Consider the following 16,931-nt stretch of genomic DNA (forward strand, 5'->3'; position numbering starts at 1 on the left):
CACGGTGTTAATAAAAGTTTTATACGCACGTCATTCATATATATTTTGCTGTTACAAAAATACAAAAGATTTTTTTTCTCGAAAAATAAATAAGATATAAACATGATAGGCAGTCCGTGTCCTTCACAAGAGGCTCAACCTTTGTAAAAGACTTTGTGCTGATGAGAATCGAATAACTTATCGCTTGGATGGATTCATAAGTTAGACAAGCTTGTTGCGAGGGCCTGCTGATGGCTGGATGGATACATTCATAGTTTTTCGGTAGAGCCGCAATCTGGCTCTCAAAACGGGTCACGGAATCCTACTTCGAGGATCCGCTCCACGGTAGGAAGCAACTGTTTGCGTTTGAATCCCCACGTCGATGTGACCGAGGTCGTCTGGCGCTTCGGTTTTTTTGATCATTCTTCCTGTGGTTCCGTTGACGTTAAGTCTTCAGGGCCTCCAGCGCTAAGGAGATGATCCTCGGCACACTGCGGTAGAAGGATTCATTTTCCAGGCCTACGAGACCGTAGAAAGTCAGAGGCCGCCCTCCTACGACGGCTCTGACCCTCGCCTGATAAAGTCCTCGATCGTTCTTGGAGCTCAGATCAACTAAGACCTGAAACAAAAGAGAACCCCCAACAAAACACGGAGATCATCATCCAATCAACGTGTCCGACGACATCGACGTTTCTGAATCTCGTCGTTGTGATGAAGGAGTTACTGTACCTCTTGGAAGCTCATATGGAGGTTCTTGTTTGGGATACTCAGCACCCAATGGTAAGAGTCTCTGACTTGACTGACTTGCTGTGAAGTCTCTCGAACACCGGGACAAACTACAAGGACGAGCCAAAACCATTTTAGGGCTTCGACAATCCACCGTAACACGACGAGCCGTCAGAACAGGCTTACCTTTCCCACCGGGCCCGGGTGTCTGTCTCTTGCGGAGAAGGCTCCTTTGTCGTCTGTGGAGACTGGAAGGATCGCTAGCGTGCAGAGCGTGAGGCTGAGATGTCGTCTTCGCCATATGAATTGGGAGAACTGCAGTTGATACCACAACCGGTAACTCTCCGAGATCCACCACTTTGTCCCACGTGCCCTCGGTTGATGTGACAAACGCTTCGTTTTGGGTCTCGTCGCTGGTCAAAGTTTCACTGGCGATCTTTAATTTCTCAATTTCGGTCATTAGGGCCGAGAGAAGTGACCAAGGCTTCTGCGATTTGGGGGGAGAGGAAGGACCAGGGTTGATTTGCAGCCTTGGGGAAGATGTTGGAAGAAAAAGAGGGTCGGAAGAACGTTGGTGGAGATCGGACGGATCCATGTGGAGGATGGGCGGAGCAGCTTTGGAGTCCAGTTTGGAGCGTAACGCCGAGATCATATTTTGGTATTCTTTCTGAAGCCGAAGAACCGAGTCGTCCCCTGCCTGGAAACAGCACGTAGAAATATGGATCACGTACAAGATGAGCTGCACGGGGGACGCTCTCTGATTACGCATCATTCCAAAAAAAAAAAAAAAAAAAAATCACCCTACGGGGGGGCAACATTGTGCTGCCCCTGGCCTGCTGACATCAGAGAGTCGCGTCGCCTTGCAAGTTTGCACGCACACACATTGGGAATGCCACACCGAGGTAGCGGAGCAGACCACAAAATGAATTGCCGGCAAACGTACCAAAAATGTGTCGGCCTGCCTGTATCGGAATTTGAAAAGCGCAAATCAGCCATTTTAGTCATTTTCTGCTTCCCTTTCACATCTCGCCTCGTTCTTGGAATGCGTTCGAACTACAGCTGATAAGGGACACGTTTTTACTTCATATAGTGACCGATATCTAATATTTATGAAAGTGCTCTTGCAAAAGCAGCGACTGCAAACTGCAAATCAGCAAACTCTGATGCGACGTGAATGCGTGCCAGCGACTTGGCTCTTGAGGCGCAGTATTGAGTATCGACCTTTTCAGTGATATATGGAAGAAAAAAAATATATAACAAATAATAAATGATCCCGACATCATTTTTCATCTCAAATCTACAAGGTTGTGACAACCTTGTAAATTTGAAGATTGTTCTTTCAGGGTTAATGTGGATTTTTAATGAAGGGCTAACAGATTTCGGGATGCGGCTACCTGTAAGAAACGTTTTTCTTCCCGTCTGGATGATTCAAAGGAGTTTTCCGCGGAAGTGTCGTTGGGCTGTGCCTCCATGTCCTCAGCGATGGCGACCAGGTAATTCTCCCAATCTTCTACGGTGGGGCCCAAGGCCTTGAACAAAGCTGGAGGAACTGAAGGGGAACCTTGCTCCGTTGGTGTCACAGCGCCACCTTGCTGCTCTGCAATGAATAACACTTGTTGCAACAGCAGCGATTCAATTTTTTTATTTATTTATTTTTTTGGAGCGACCGTTACACGTGGTGAGAAATTTTCCGTTTTGAGGAATCATGGAAGCGCATCCTCAGCCGTTTGGACGGGATGTACCTTCGATGGGCACGAGGCCGGGATTCCCGCCCACGTCCCTTTTGTCTCTGCTGTGAGGGAAAGCGGTGCTGTAGATGTGTTCCACCAGTTGAGGAAGCGTCTGCGTGAAGAAGGTGAGGTCGACTTTGTCCCTGATGTAGTCTTCAGCGCTCTGCAGCAGGTCCAGCAGAGTTTGCAGGAAGGAACGCAGCTCTACATGCAAAATGATGAGAGCGGGGGAGGATCACAAATCAAGAAAAAACAAAACAAAACAAAACTTTTGCATCATCAAAGATGCTACGGATGCCTCGATCGCACATTGTAATCTTTTTGGAAAGAACGCTACGTACGACATTTCTTGAAGCGGGTGAGACATTTGTCCTCGGCCATTCGGCTGCAAGCGCCGCCCGACTGGCCCGGAGGGCAGCTGAGGGTGTAGAAGCGACACAGAGTGATGAACTCTGACCTTTGCTCCTCCTCTGTCATCTCTGTCGTTTTTAGAAGCTCCGGACATGTTGGTTCCCTGCTGCCAAATGACTCTGAGAGGTAGTCACAAACACATGTCGTTTATGATTCGACACAATTGCCGAGTGAGTACTTATAATTCTGGGTCAGTGTCAGTTTGCAAATATTTGTTGTTGTATTTTCGATCGTTGCTCCACACTTACTCTGTATTTCCACTTGGATCCAGTCAGAAAAAGCAGACACACGGGTATAAACCCCGGGCTTGCCCTTCTCCCCGCATCCATCTCCCCAGGACGTAATACCGTGCAGCTGGAAGCGACCGGAAATTCTGTCCTGGTAGATCAGCGGCCCTCCCGAGTCGCCCTAAACAGCAGTCACGACGACAGAATAACAAATGAAACATTTGCCAGCTGGTGAAGTGCTTATGAGATCGCAGCTCCTCAAGCACGAACGTGAATTCACTCCATCGAAATGTGTTTTGCGTCACTTGTGCTGCCCACCTGACAGGAGTCGATCCCCCCTGATAGATAGCCGGCACACAGCATGGTGTTGGTCACCAGCTCTTTGCCCAGCGCATTCTTACACGTATTCTGAGGCAGCAGGGGCACTTTGGCCTCCATTACAGTGTCAGCAGACGGCCCATCTGCGTAGATAACACACACTATTGCTTTCCGGAAGGCATCTGAAAGCATATTTGTAATCTTTCGTGCATACTTCACCTTCATAGAGGGAACCCCAGCCTGCTACCAGGCAAGGGCTGCCAGTAGGGGGCTCCATCCCAGAGGGCAGACACACAGGGGTGACACGGTCAGACAGAACCACGGGAGACGTCAACTCCACCAGGGCGATATCGTTGTTAAACGTCTTTGGGTTGAACTGGAAGACATTTAGGACATTTTACTGTTGACCGAGGGATGCTTGTGGGGATTCTCGTCCACCCGGGTCATTTAATTCCGAGGACACTGAATCAATCTGGACTGCTCTGCTTGTCTTAGGAGATGTTTTGCCTCTCATCCAAGTCCGAGTCGGCTTCATCAGTTCATGCAAGAAAGTTTGTTTAGGACAGTCCTGAACCTAACGTGAAACTGTTCTAGTTGCAAAGGGTTCACCCCAATGTCATATTGAACCCTACAGAACGGGATGTCAGTTAAATTCATAATGTACGTGAGTCAAGGCAGGTGAGCGGATACTTTTGGCAACATATCACGCTACGTTTGCAACTCTACCTTAGGATGAGGAATGATGCGGTTGACTTTGAGAACCTGCTCATCGGGGTCAGTCTTGGTGATGTCAAACTCGCCCACCACGGCCGTCCAGTAGCTTTCACTGCGGCTCCTGTTACAAATAATGTAGCGTTGTTATCTAGCCGTGACACCGATGTATCGTGAGTGACAAGCAAAACACTTGAATGCGACTTCCACGACATACAATAAACCTGGTTATCCACCTGTTGCCGTTCATATGGCTCAATGAACTAAGACGGGATCATTTATTTCAGTGTTCCGTTTGATTTAAATGACTCAATAAACTAAGACGGGATCATTTATTTCAGTGTTCCGTTTGGCGACATTTTTGTTTTTCAGCGTGCGGCGGTATTTTTCTGATGTAAAAATCCGTGGCTGTGTGATATGTTTGGATTATGAAAGACATGAGCTCCGCGTTCTCTTACCCGGCGAAACAGTGCGCGGCAGTGACCACCCAGGAGCTTTCCACCAGGACCCCTCCACACATCAGGCCACCATCAAGCTGCAGATTGACTAACCAGGGCCAGCTGCCTGGCGGGGCAGGGGAGCCCCCCACGATCCTGGAACGAGGCTGGGTGACGTTGCGGGCCGAGGATGACCTCTGACCGCACACGGCTGCGGATGAAGCCACGGACAATCAGGAAGAGTGGCGAATTCAACTTGCCGTCGTTGCGCAAAACGAGATTCGTGACTCCGACGGTAAATGGAGACGAATTATTTGAAGCGGTATGTGTCCCCCTCACCCTGTACATGCGTCTGAGTGGCGGGTTCCAGGTTCTGCATCGTGTTCAGCAAGCTGCACTGAAGGACGCGGGCGCTGCAGCTCTCGCCCATGATTCTGATGCAGCTCTCTTTGTCCGAGTTGCCGGCTTGACAGCGGTGTTGGTAGAAAGCGCAGGCCTGGCTCAGGGCCCAACTCCGCTCGCCTTCATCTTGAAGCTTCTGGGCCTTGCTGATGACGTCGCAGCTGGGTTCTGTCAAGGCGTTGGCGGGTGAAGCTGTTCGGGCGGAGATTGGGGAGTCAGCGTGAATTGGCTCACCAGAGGTGGGATGAATGCGGAGCTTACAGCAGGATCCAGAGGGCTGCCCGCAGTCCTGAAACAAGCAGGGAGCGCAGCCCCCGCAGCCCGCCTCCGCCCGACTCCTCTCGGATGACGCTCGGTCCAGAGCGGACAGGGCGCTGGTCATGGCTGCCTCGAGAACCACCGTGCCACGATCGGATAGAGCTGCGGTGGACAGAAAGACCAAAATGGGACATGAGGAAGACCAATACTGCAGATTTGGTCAAAAGTCTTCATGGCTTCCCTGCACTATCCCTCCATCCATTTTCCCATCTGCTTCATCCTCGCAAGGATCGCGGTGGGGGGGGGGGTGCTGGAGCCTATCCCAGCTGTCTTCGGGCAGTAGGCGGGGGACACCCTGAACCGGTTGCCAGCCAATCGCAGGGCACACAGAGACCAACAACCATCCACGCTCACACTCACACATGGGGACAATTTCGAATGTACAATCAGCCTGCCATGCATGTTTTTTGGAATGTGGGAGGAAACCAGAGTACCCGGAGAAAACCCACGCATGCCCGGGGAGAACATGCAAACTCCACACAGGAAGGCCAGAGCCGGGATTTCCCCCGCATTCTAACAGGAGAATTTGTTTGAGTCTAAACTACAGCCCCCTATTTTTCTTCTCATGCTGCTCTTTGAGCCCGTTGGCAGCGTGTCGGGGAGGCGAGCTCACGCTCGATGCGCCGGCGAGGCTTTCTACAGACACACTTCAATCGGGCCGCCGACCCTGCCGCTGCTCCCCCCGCCCCCTCTGCACCCGACAACATCACAGGAAGGACACTAACAACAGAAATGCTGATTGAAGTACTTAATTAGAGGGCCGGCGCTGAGCGGGCAGAGCCTGGCAGGCATGGATGGACGGACCCAGGGGGGGCACAGACAGGCAGCCGCAGGGAGGCTTGGACCTCACGCTTTGAGTTTGAAGCTCTTTGCTAATCATTTTGCAAATCGGATGGCATTGCTTTGATCGGGGTTTGTACGGAAGGGTGAAGTGCTGCATGTATTTTGTTGCAAATCACTTTCACGTTATTGTTCCGACTTGGGTACCAATGCATGAATTTTGTTCATCTATCTATGCCGGAGACTTATAGTGACAGCGAAATGCTCTTCCACTCGATGGTGCGTGCACATTTAGCCTGTGCATCCACCTGTTGTCATTCATGCAACAGAGCAATGACTTTTTTGTTCAGCTAAGCAGGCGCACATTTCACATGAAGTACATTTGTGAGTCGGTCGGTGTTACTTTTTGTGAGATTTTCCTATTGTTAAATATGTACTTTGGAGGAAACAACGGTTTCAGGTTTAACATTTCACTCTGCACATTTCACATGAAGTACATTTGTGAGTCGGTCATCATTATTTCGTTTTTGTTACTTTTTGTGAGATTTTCCTATTGTTAAATATGCACTTTGGAGGAAACAACGGTTTCAGGTTTAACATTTCACTCATCCTAATCCAGAAAGGCTTTCTGTGTACTGTACCGAACTAAGATTACCAGACACACGTCAAGATCAACAGTATCAGCAATGTTCGGTATAGTGTTTTTTTTCTTTTCAGCCTGACTCTTAAAATTTTGCAGCGGACAGAGCCGAGCGTTTACCTTTGAGTGCACTCTGAGGCATCCTGTAGACTTCTCTGCCTGCGGGAGCTGCCAGTAAACAGCCCAAGCCTGTGAGGAGCAGCGATACCAGTACGAGCATGCTGTCAGAACACGCGCCGCGTCCAGTGGCGACAGCCGGGGAGACACTTGGCGATACCGGAGAGAATGCCGAGATGACGCTGGCCTGCCGAGGCCTGACCGTGTCCGGGTTGGTGTCTCTGCAAAAAGGCTTTCTCCCTCCTTCTGATCGTCTGTGACGCAGCGCATCTGTCTGGAAATGTAGGTAGAGGAATAATAAGTGCCTCCTGATTGCTGCCCGGTATATATAGAGTGTCCAGGAGAACACCAGAATGGGGGGAGGAGAGGAAAGGAGGCAAGGGAGGGGAGGGAGAGATGCTCCCATGCAGGGCCAATACACAAACAGATGAATTCATTAAGACTGGGACAGCAAATCGGGCGCAACTTGCCAAGGCTGGACATCACAAAGAGGTTTGCTCCTGTGAAAGGAGACGCAAGGGGAACGAAGGGCCGGGCGGCAGGCAAGCGGGTGTTGTTTGAACTAATTAATGGGAGAGGAAGAGGGAGAAAGTTAGAGCAATAAGGATATGGGCTGATGTGAAAACGGAGGGGAGGAATGTAGCACGAAGTGACGGGATGCGGCGTGAGCTCAGTTATCAGAGGGGAGAGAGGGAGGGAGGGAGACCGGGGGGTGAGACAGCCAGAGAGGGAAGTGTCTGCCATTCTCCGTGCCTCTCAAAGAGGGCATTGTACCCCGGTGTCCCTCTGAGGACGCCCGCATCAAAGGCGTCCCCCGGGCATCACTTGGCCGCCGCCTCCATTGATCACTTACACTCTTTTATCCCGCCCATTAAAATATTGTCAGTTCACATCTCTTTTGTCTTTCTCTGCTGAACTCCGCTTTTGCTACATAAAGATACAGGATGAGAATGCTCAAGAACATTAAGTCAGAAGCGTTCTTTTCGGGTTTGCTCTTGTCGCATTGTCGCATGCAACCAACAGCGGCATTCTGGAGCTGCAGTGGTGCCTTGACTTCATTTGGAGTTTTTAAAGATGCGGTCTTTTGGGGTTTTGGGGTTTTTTTTTTTTGTTTTGTTTTTTTGCTTTGACTTTGAACCCTGCACCTCTGCACTGTGAGGCCGGCACACTAATCAGTCGACCACCAGGTTGCCAGGTTACACATTTAAAAATTCAAAAGAAAATACATTTATTTTTTTGCTACATAAGAATATAAGACTAAGACAATGAAATTTAAAAATTCCCCGCCTACACCAAAAATCTGTAAAAAGAAAAAAAAATTATTATTATTTTTTTTTGCTCATCTTTTTCTCCGTTATTGAGCTCAACAAATATGCATTGTAAAACGGTCAAATGTCCTTCCTGCGATTCATATCGTTATTGTTGTAAGTATTAGGGAACAATCGATTAATCGGTTAGCGAAATTTTACTCTGCCAAATATTTGAAAACTTGCTAACTTGCTATGGTTTTGGAGGTTTTGTTAAAAAAAAAAAAAAACAACAAAAAAACAAAAACAAATAGACATGACTACTTCAGCCGAGGTTTGTTGCCTGTTTGGTTGTGAGTTAGCTGGCCCAGCCCCCTCCGTGCACCCGTGTAGCACAATGGCCCCTGAGATGTGAAAGCGGGCTCAGGCGGGGCGAAGTGGGAACGCCGTGGGACAAACAGGCGGCACTCTTTCTTTTCCTCCCTCCCCTCGGCACGTTTGCTTTGATGTGTTGTGATTCTTCAGCTCGCTCTTTCTTGCTAAACATCAAGTGGCGAGCGGCCCCAGCCATTGTTTTCTAGCAGTTCTGTATTTGTACAGTATTACGCTGCTGCCTTGAGATACAACTTCCAACTGACACAACTTACAATTTTTTTGAGATATGAGCCGTCGTTCACCCGATTTTTTTTTTTTTGCTTTGACTTAGCAACAAAAATTGGAGCGATGAGTGCTCGATGCACTGAACGCAACTCAGCTCACTTCACTACAGGCAGCAAAGAGGCAGGTAGTCAAAAAAAAAGTCAAAAAAAAAAAAGAGGCTTGAAGCTTTTTTTATGGAACCCCTTGTTGAAGTGTATTTAAAGCAATCACATCTTTGCTTTAAAGTCTGATAGATTAATACAAACGCATCAAGGAAAACGCCCTAAATGGATTCACGAATACTATTGGTCTTTCTAGTTTATTAACCTTTAAGCCTTTTTGACCTTGGGGTCCAACTTTTCCCGTCCAAAATGTGCACTCTTTATGCAAATTATTTGTGTAATATTACATCTTTTGTTCGAAAGAAAAAAAAAACTCATTTGGGATGCCAGAATAATGCGACCGTCCGTCAGAATCATATCAGAACTTTGAATTGGCACAATGTAATCGTAGGGAGGAAACATTGAGTTAGTTTACTTGTTTTACTGTAAGTTTAAAATAAATGATCTCGTTTGTTTTAATGACAAATGATTTTTTTAGCCCGCCAAGCTATGGGTTGTGGACCCCCTGGTTTCCAGGGACCTCAGTTTGAGAACCTCTTGTCTTGAGTTCTCAATTTCAAACATTTTAATAATAATTCACTTAAAAGCCTCACCAATTTCTTTTTGCCCGCATTAAAGGTGACAAATAACACAAAAAAGGGTATCAGAACGATCCATCGCAAAGAATAAACATGTTTGGTGGTGAAATCAAACATTAGGCCGGCTGCGGCGATACACGCAGGATCATCGCGTCGAGCCACCGATGCTTGACCAAGGAGCGTTTTCGCCACAAAGAAAAGAAACAACACAATGCACCACATTGAGGACCTTGACAACAATCGTGTTGAATAACACCCCGTTATTGTCTTCGGTTATGAAACCATTTTGCCCCATTGTCTCGGGCGGAAAACAATTGAAATCTAGGTCAGTGGGCTAAGCAAAGGGAGAAGAAGACGTGGTTGTGGTTCCCAACATGGAAGCGCGGCCAGACACTTGAAGCCCCCCGACAATAGTCAAGCAGCTCGTCTGCACAGGCCTCTACTGGGTCAGTGTTAGCTCTGTTGTTAATACGATCTATTATGACCTCAACTGTCTTAAAATGCGAACTAAACATCAGTTTAATGTTAAAATGTTCACGTTATCGCCCAATTCCGATTTTGTTTGACTACCGGTAAATCTAATCCAGCTCGTTTGGTCTTGTTTAATATTTGTTGGTGACATCTATTAATGCTATTCACTGAATTTGCTTCACTCATAGTCACACTACTTGAGAACTTACGTGCAGCATATTTTGGGACAAGGCTGGAAGTGAGGAGAAAAAAAGGGGAAGAATGCAGCTTCGATCGAGAAGAGAAGGCTGACATCTAGTGTCGCCATGTTGGAATGCGCGCTACTCTTCACACGTTTTTTAGCAACGCTATACTGAGCATATAGAAGGATTTTCCAGTCTTTTTTTAGACTGGTTTTATTGATAAGAAACGAAGGATTTTAAATAGATGAGTCTATCCGACCACTTTGGGGGTCGCAGACTTTTAAAATGGGGTGCTTTTGATTTCCTCTCATCCACCAGAACACCTGCAGAAATAAACAAAATACGGAATCCCAATCAATTATTTTAAAATGAATTGTTATTTTTTTTTTTTACATTTGGACATTCCGATGGTTGGGCTATTCATTTGACTCAAGAGGCTGAGTTAAACGAATACTGTAAACCAATTTTTGAGGTCACATGAACCCTAATCCAAGTGGTTTTAACCCAGTGATTGGCATAGGCACCCATGGCCCTTAAAAATGATTGATTAATTGTTAAAGCCTGCTTGAAGTGCTTTATTGAATGATTGATTTTATGTTACTTTATTGTTGCAACTGTCCTTGCAAGCTGTCTGATTTTTGTTTTATGTACAGCACTTTGTATGCACCTGTATGGCTGTTTTCATAGTGGTCTACAAATAAAATTGAGTTGAATTACCCCCAACAGGTAAACCTCACAAAAATAGAAAGAGTTGACATTTTTGAAAATATGTTTTCAAATCTTGACCCAATGCTGAGAGATGAAAATACAGTCCAAACCGGTCATACTGTACTTTACCGTTTCGTTATGGGGCTTCTTTGCTCACCTCCAATCGCCTGCAGCATCTCTCCGACTGACTCTTACTCCGCCCCTCTCTCTCTCTCTCTATGTCTCTCTCTATGTCTCTCTCTCTCGCTCACTCTCTCTCCAGCCAGGCCATTAGCTGTGAATTATGGTGCTGCGACCATCACAGCCAATTGTCTGGATGAGAAGGAGGCTGTGCCTCACTTTGCGCTGTCGTGCGTTTGCCTCTGGCCAAGTGTCGGCCTCGTCATCGAGCAGCTGCTGATCATCTTTGCAGTGTTGATCTGAGCAGGTAATCGGAGGAAAATGTCATGCTGCGTACTGGTCGTTTATCATGAATGTTGCTTACCTATTGGGAGAAAGGTCGCAAACTTTCATGTATGCGTGTCATCTGTTTTTATGTTTTAAATGGATCTATTTTGTACTGTTTTGGTAAAGTTACACTTGTATAAATAAGAAAGCTGTGTTTCGGGATGCAGTGGTAGGACACAGCAGAATATTGTTACAGTCAACATTGAACAGTACAGTGAGTATCCCTGCATTACTTATTTTACCGACATACTTTATTTGTTGTGTGCATGAATTTATTGTAGCCGTGGAATGGATTTGAACTTTCCCTCCTGTTTTTAGTATTTTTGTGTGCATGTGCTACTTTATATTTTCTTGCAGGGAGAAATAAGAGTGGGGTGAGGTGTCATCATTGGATAGGTTTATACACAGAGGCCTTTAGAACTATGAAAAACATATAAATATGCAAATGTGTCTCATCATATCATTACATAATTGTGGTGCTGCAACCCTTTACGCAACGGATATTGGAACAAAAAGTGCATCGACACATGTAGACTCACAACATAACAATGCTGACATGCATATATTCTTTATCCTCTGCAAACCATGCCTCATTACGTCAGATGACTGAATCGCTTACATTCGTTGAAACTCGTCTGCGTTACCTGGTGGCCCAAATTGCGCACACCAGAACGTGTCGAAATGAGACAGTCACGACACACAGACTGTTTAATTCTTTACATTCATTTCACAAGTCAACAGCAAATTTCTAATCAGAGATGGTGTTGTGTCCCTGAATGCATTTTTGACGCTGATTTAAAAAACAAAAAAAGTCTTTTTCGAGCTCATCTGCTTTTTGAATTTTTAAGTTTGACCTATGAAAGCTTGCACAATACAGATTTGACCATGCACTGACCTGACCATTCATTTCAATATAGGGGAAGATGATTTGAGATATGTGAGTGTTTTGAGTTACGGAATGAATTCAACTTGTTTCTCATTAATGGATTTGGTAAAAAAAAAAAAAAAAAAAATCCTGTCTGTTTAAAGTGAAGAAACATTTTGGTATCGATTTTCTGCCAAATGGGAAAAAAAAAACCATTTCGCAATTAGAAACAAGAAGTAAACACACTTCATTTGCTTTAGTGGGCCGCAGACAGCGATTCGATGAGCTTCCCGAGAGTATATCTGCGCCCGTTGGCCTTACTTTAACAAAGCGGGCATTTATTTGCTTGTTATGAGGTGAGAGAACAGTAGCCAGATGGAGGCTGTTGATCTTGTTTGAAAGGCTGATGTGAAAAGGCCATTACTTGGACCACAGCAAACACACACTCACACTCTAATGCGCGCACACACACATTCGTGCGGATGTGTGTCGTCGTAACACACTCAACCGGTGTGCTGTACTAAAATTCAGTCGGAATGATCGCGTGCACTTTTAGGTCATATGTCGACATGCTTCGGCGGCTGTGGATGTGCACGCTGGTTACACACACCGTGAGACACGATGCATAGATTCGTGTTAGTTAGCGTTGACCTGCGGTGTTAATGATTGACAGAACCTCAAACACAAAACCACTGGTTGCTAAGCACCTGAGGAGAACGGGTTACATTTCTAGCAGCGATGTACATACGAAGACGTCTTTCAGATGCATATTGGCATTCCATGTCAAAAGTATTGCAGCAAAAAAATCTGCTGTTTGTTCAAATTTTTTTTTCTAAAGTTCCGTTCATTGATAATGCACGGAAATCGAGGCACTTAAAATGCGCGCATGTCTGCTTTCAGTTGTCGGTACCCTGACCTGAGACGATGGTGGGGCTGAGGAACCGCTCCACGTGGGATCCGCTGCTGCTGAAGTCGTCTTGTATCAAATCCTGCGCCGTCGGCTGCTCCTTGGCCATCACGGCGCACCTCACCTATGCCAATGCAGACAAAGAGCCCGTTGAGGGTGAGTGAGCGACGGGGCACACGCATGCAAAAAAAAAACGAGACAAATCTCGGTTTCAGTTGAGAGGGCCGCGAGAGTCTCTGATCGGCATCGCCTTTAGAACACTTGAAATGTCAAAGTATGACTTGTCTTCTCCGCAGGTGTGTTTGTGTACCCTCTCGGCGAAACGGAGGTTGTGGTTGGCTTTGAGGCGGCCATTGCGGGGCGTCTGATGGGAGTCCAGATCCAGAATCGAGGCAAGCTGAAGGACTGCTGCCTGGACTGCTGCCCAGGTACTGCTGAAGGCCGGGAATGGAACTGCTGCGGGAGCTCCAGCTTGGACATGCAATGCACCAACGGTGAGCGTGCGATGGCTAAGAACAATGTAATCAAATGAACTGTAAAATCTCGAGTAAGTCAGCGCTGCGGTGTTGCAGCCTGCTGCACCGATTGATGTTTTTCAATTGTATGAATTCTTGTTTCTCTCTCTCAGGACATCTGATCCTGGATGAAGACTTGGAAAGAAATACTTTCATCATAGGCACAGGGGTCATAGGACCAATGGATATCGTGTCCATTATCATGAAAACCTCATTTGAACTGCCTACATTGGAAAATGGAGCAATCCACATCGTCTATCCGACTTTACTGACCCCCATCGTCACACACGTGACTGCAAGCAAGAGTGAAAATGGGGGCAAATCAGAAGAGACCGGGTAACCAAAAATACATTGATTGGGGTGGAGGAGGGGGGAGGTTGTATGGGGAAAGGAGGTTTGGGTGATGACGCGCGGGTCGGGCACTTTGTTTCATCGTTTATTGTCATATTAAAATCGGCATCGCTTGACATATGAATCAATGTTCGCTTTGTAATTTTAGGAAATAAAGAGTCATAACTGGCATTAAAATAATGACATTGAAGGTTAAAAAAATAAAATAAAATTGTTGCTCACCCTGGAGGCCGCGGTGCCCTTAGCCTTTGCCCCAATTGTTTAATGGGTGAGCCGGCTCTGCCAATTGGATCTCAAATCGTGCAATCTCCCTCTGCAGAGCAACCAGCTGCTTTAGTGCCACCTCAGGAAAACAGGAGCGCGTTCTTGACTCGGAGCAGCAGTACTGTGCACATGCCTTCTTCAACAGTCCAGCTGCCAGTTTGGCTCCTTATGAACTCAACTTCCAACTGCTTGTTCGAGGGGCTTGTCTGCTGGCCGGTATGTTCGAATATTTTGCTTATATTAAGTACTTTGGCTCGACGTTTGAGGGTTTTTTTTTTTAAGATACGAGTCATCTCTCGACCGATTCTTTTGCTTTGACTTGCAAGGTCAGATGTGCGATTCTGACAACTTGAGTGGGATTCAAAATGAACCGTTGATCTGTTACGTTTATACTGCATCCAGGTAAAAGCTGTATGTATTTTTAAAGTATGTGCAATGAGGTCGAGAGCTATTTATCCTTATTAAAATATTCATTACTGCAATTTTTTTGACGATTGGAACGGATTACTGGCATTTCCATTCATACCAATAGGAAAATATGACCTGAGATTTAAGTTAAGTTACAAGCACCACTGTAATAAATCCCTCATTTCATGACATTTTTTCTAGTTTTTCAAAATCTTTTTTTGCAGCACAGTTTCTTTGTTTTGTTTTTTTTCCTTAATGCTAAATTTAACTCAGGACTGGAGAGCCCCACCCATGCCCTGAGAGCGGATGCCGACCCCAGCGCCCAAAGTGCCTCCGCCACCTACATCACCTTAGCCCAGGAACATCCTTATGACAGACACATAGAAATCATCCTGCACCTCAGCGGTGAGTACGGAAAAACATCCTCCACCTATTGCTGTCTTTTGTGAGCGTTAAAAGTGATTTTTTCACAGAACCGCACAGCCCACTGGTCATAATAGAGAACGGAAGGCTCTCCTTCAGCCAGTATGAACAGCACATCCTTTCTCGACGTGACTTCATTCGCTGCACCCGCAAAGATCCTGAACCTGAGAGGAAGGTTAGCAGATCCCACAAGCACCTTTTCTCCATTTTTTTCATGCAAACTGCTTCTGAATGAATGCGTGCGCAGGTGGAGTTTATGCGGAAGCGCTACCACAAGGACATCCTGAACAACCCGGTGTTGATGCTCAATTTTTGTCCTGATTTCTTGGCTGAACCTCTGGAGCTGAACAAAGCCACCAGAGAAATATTGTTCCTTGTTGACTGGAATGGCGGCATAAGTGGCACCAACATCCGTCGTGTCAAAGTGAGCACTGGCCACAGTTAGTCAGGTGTACAAAATCTATAATCATTTTTAATTAACTCTAATACACACTGTTGAAACACACTGGTAAACTGAAAAAGTTTTTGTTTTTAACTATCACGAACTTGGAATTTTGTGGCTGCAACACGTTTCCAAATAGCTGGAACAGGGTCATGCTTACCACCGTGCCACATCACATTTTCTTTTAACAACATTCAATCAATCTTTGGGAACTGAGAACAGATTCTGTTTTTATTTATGTTCAACTTCCCTGGAATTGGGGTTTGGATATGATATATATATATATTATTACCATAATTATACACATTGATTTTTTTATTTTTTGATTGATTGATTTACTTTTCCAGGAAGCCCTGGTGGTCGCATTGAAGAGTCTCCCTTCGGGCACCCTGCTCAACATTGTTGGCTTCAGCACCCCCATGAAACCTCTGTTCTCAGCCAGCAAACTCTGCACGGATGTTAGTTGGAATTGTTTAAAAATTAGGGGGCGGGGGGGGGGTTGTTAATTGATATCCTGTTTCCTGAAAACAGATGTTTTCCAATCGTGCAGGAGGCCCCGTTTGACTGCTCTTTAATCAGGCAATAGGTCAATTCTTTGGGTTGCCTGAGCAGCAGAGTATCAGGTTCGGTGGAGATGAGAACAAACAGCATTTTCACGGTCACCTGAGCATATGGTGACCTTCAATGCATTTTCAGCTTGGCAGTAAGGTGTCCTTTCAAAACCTCTCATCGAGCCTGTTTGTCCACATTTTAAGGCTGGCAATAATGTGTGCAATGTTTGCGACACTTCATAAGACAAGGTTTGATTCAATTACTTTTGAACCTCGCTGTGTAATTGGGGCATCGGATATCAAACTGTCAATTAATCTTGGAGGTGATGTTTACCTAAGCTTCGTGATTGGTGGGGGTTTTTTTCTTGCTTATAGAGCTCTGATTGGATTTGTGCTCCAGGTTACCCTGATGCAGGCCTCTGAGTACGTCCAGAGGATGAGAGCGAACATGCGAGGCATCAACCTACTGGGGGCACTGTCTTGGGTGTACCAGCAACCGATGCAGCGCACGTACCCTCGCCAGATCTTCATCATCACTGACGGCTCCAAAAATAATGCGGCCAAAGTTTTGGAGCTGGTCCGCAGGAACACATGCGCTGGCAGGTATTGCTTACGATCCGTAGTCAGAGAAAATCTACTATAACATGTTGGAATTGTGTTTTTCTCAAGAGTATTTCCATCTTGCATTTTCTTGTTCCCAAACCCCTCATGGTAGTAACTTAAACAAGAGTTGAATCAACAGTTATTCTTGACTTCTTTTTATGGTTTCAGTCATAACGGCCCTCCAAGGGAAACGGTCAATAAATGTGGCCTGCGACAAAAATGGATTTCACACCACTGCTTTTAGAGGAACAAAAACATGACATCAGACTAGAAAAGACTTCAAAAGACTCCAAAGATCACTTCAATGAACAAAAAGTCAACAAAGACGACAAAAGAGGAAAAACACGATAAGAGTACAAAGGCAAGATTAGAAAAGACAGCAAAAATACTACAAGAAAGATGATGGGGGGGG

General features: G+C 46.0%; 3 protein-coding genes across 4 annotated transcripts in view; 2 read left to right on the forward strand and 1 right to left on the reverse strand.

Annotated features, from left to right (window-relative positions):
* Positions 1 to 13,543, reverse strand: prss56 (serine protease 56). Of its 2 annotated transcripts, XM_019856789.1 has the most exons (17): positions 13,273 to 13,543; positions 12,972 to 13,086; positions 6,957 to 7,070; positions 6,800 to 6,868; positions 5,203 to 5,361; positions 4,879 to 5,133; positions 4,561 to 4,750; positions 4,118 to 4,226; positions 3,611 to 3,767; positions 3,392 to 3,534; positions 3,095 to 3,254; positions 2,777 to 2,965; positions 2,448 to 2,639; positions 2,100 to 2,302; positions 892 to 1,402; positions 709 to 815; positions 1 to 598 (listed from the first exon to the last, which is right to left on the reverse strand). In XM_019856789.1, exons 2-17 carry the CDS (start codon positions 13,069 to 13,071, stop codon positions 425 to 427), a joined length of 2,832 nt encoding a protein of 943 aa, XP_019712348.1. In that variant the 5' UTR covers positions 13,072 to 13,086; positions 13,273 to 13,543; the 3' UTR covers positions 1 to 424. The 2 variants fall into 2 exon arrangements, with proteins under 2 accessions (XP_019712348.1, XP_019712347.1); XM_019856788.1 differs by lacking the exons at positions 12,972 to 13,086; positions 13,273 to 13,543 and having other exon boundaries at positions 6,957 to 7,863.
* Positions 13,095 to 16,596, forward strand: LOC109507319 (von Willebrand factor A domain-containing protein 5B1-like). Its single transcript, XM_019856651.1, has 8 exons — positions 13,095 to 13,122; positions 13,259 to 13,456; positions 14,102 to 14,308; positions 14,774 to 14,905; positions 14,974 to 15,098; positions 15,171 to 15,347; positions 15,713 to 15,823; positions 16,317 to 16,596. The coding sequence occupies exons 1-8, from the start codon at positions 13,095 to 13,097 to the stop codon at positions 16,557 to 16,559; spliced, it is 1,221 nt and encodes a 406-aa protein (XP_019712210.1). The 3' UTR covers positions 16,560 to 16,596.
* The window catches only part of LOC109507320 (von Willebrand factor A domain-containing protein 5B2-like), a 7,813-nt gene continuing 7,442 nt past the window's right edge, over positions 16,561 to 16,931 (forward strand). The window contains exon 1 of the mRNA XM_019856652.1: positions 16,561 to 16,586. Coding sequence (XP_019712211.1) covers positions 16,561 to 16,586 — 26 coding nt within the window. The remainder of the gene's footprint in view (positions 16,587 to 16,931) is intronic.

The sequence above is a fragment of the Hippocampus comes genome, unplaced genomic scaffold (genome assembly GCF_001891065.2).
Source record: "Hippocampus comes isolate QL1 unplaced genomic scaffold, H_comes_QL1_v1.1 scaffold105, whole genome shotgun sequence".
In the NCBI taxonomy this organism is placed as follows: Eukaryota; Metazoa; Chordata; class Actinopteri; order Syngnathiformes; family Syngnathidae; genus Hippocampus; species Hippocampus comes.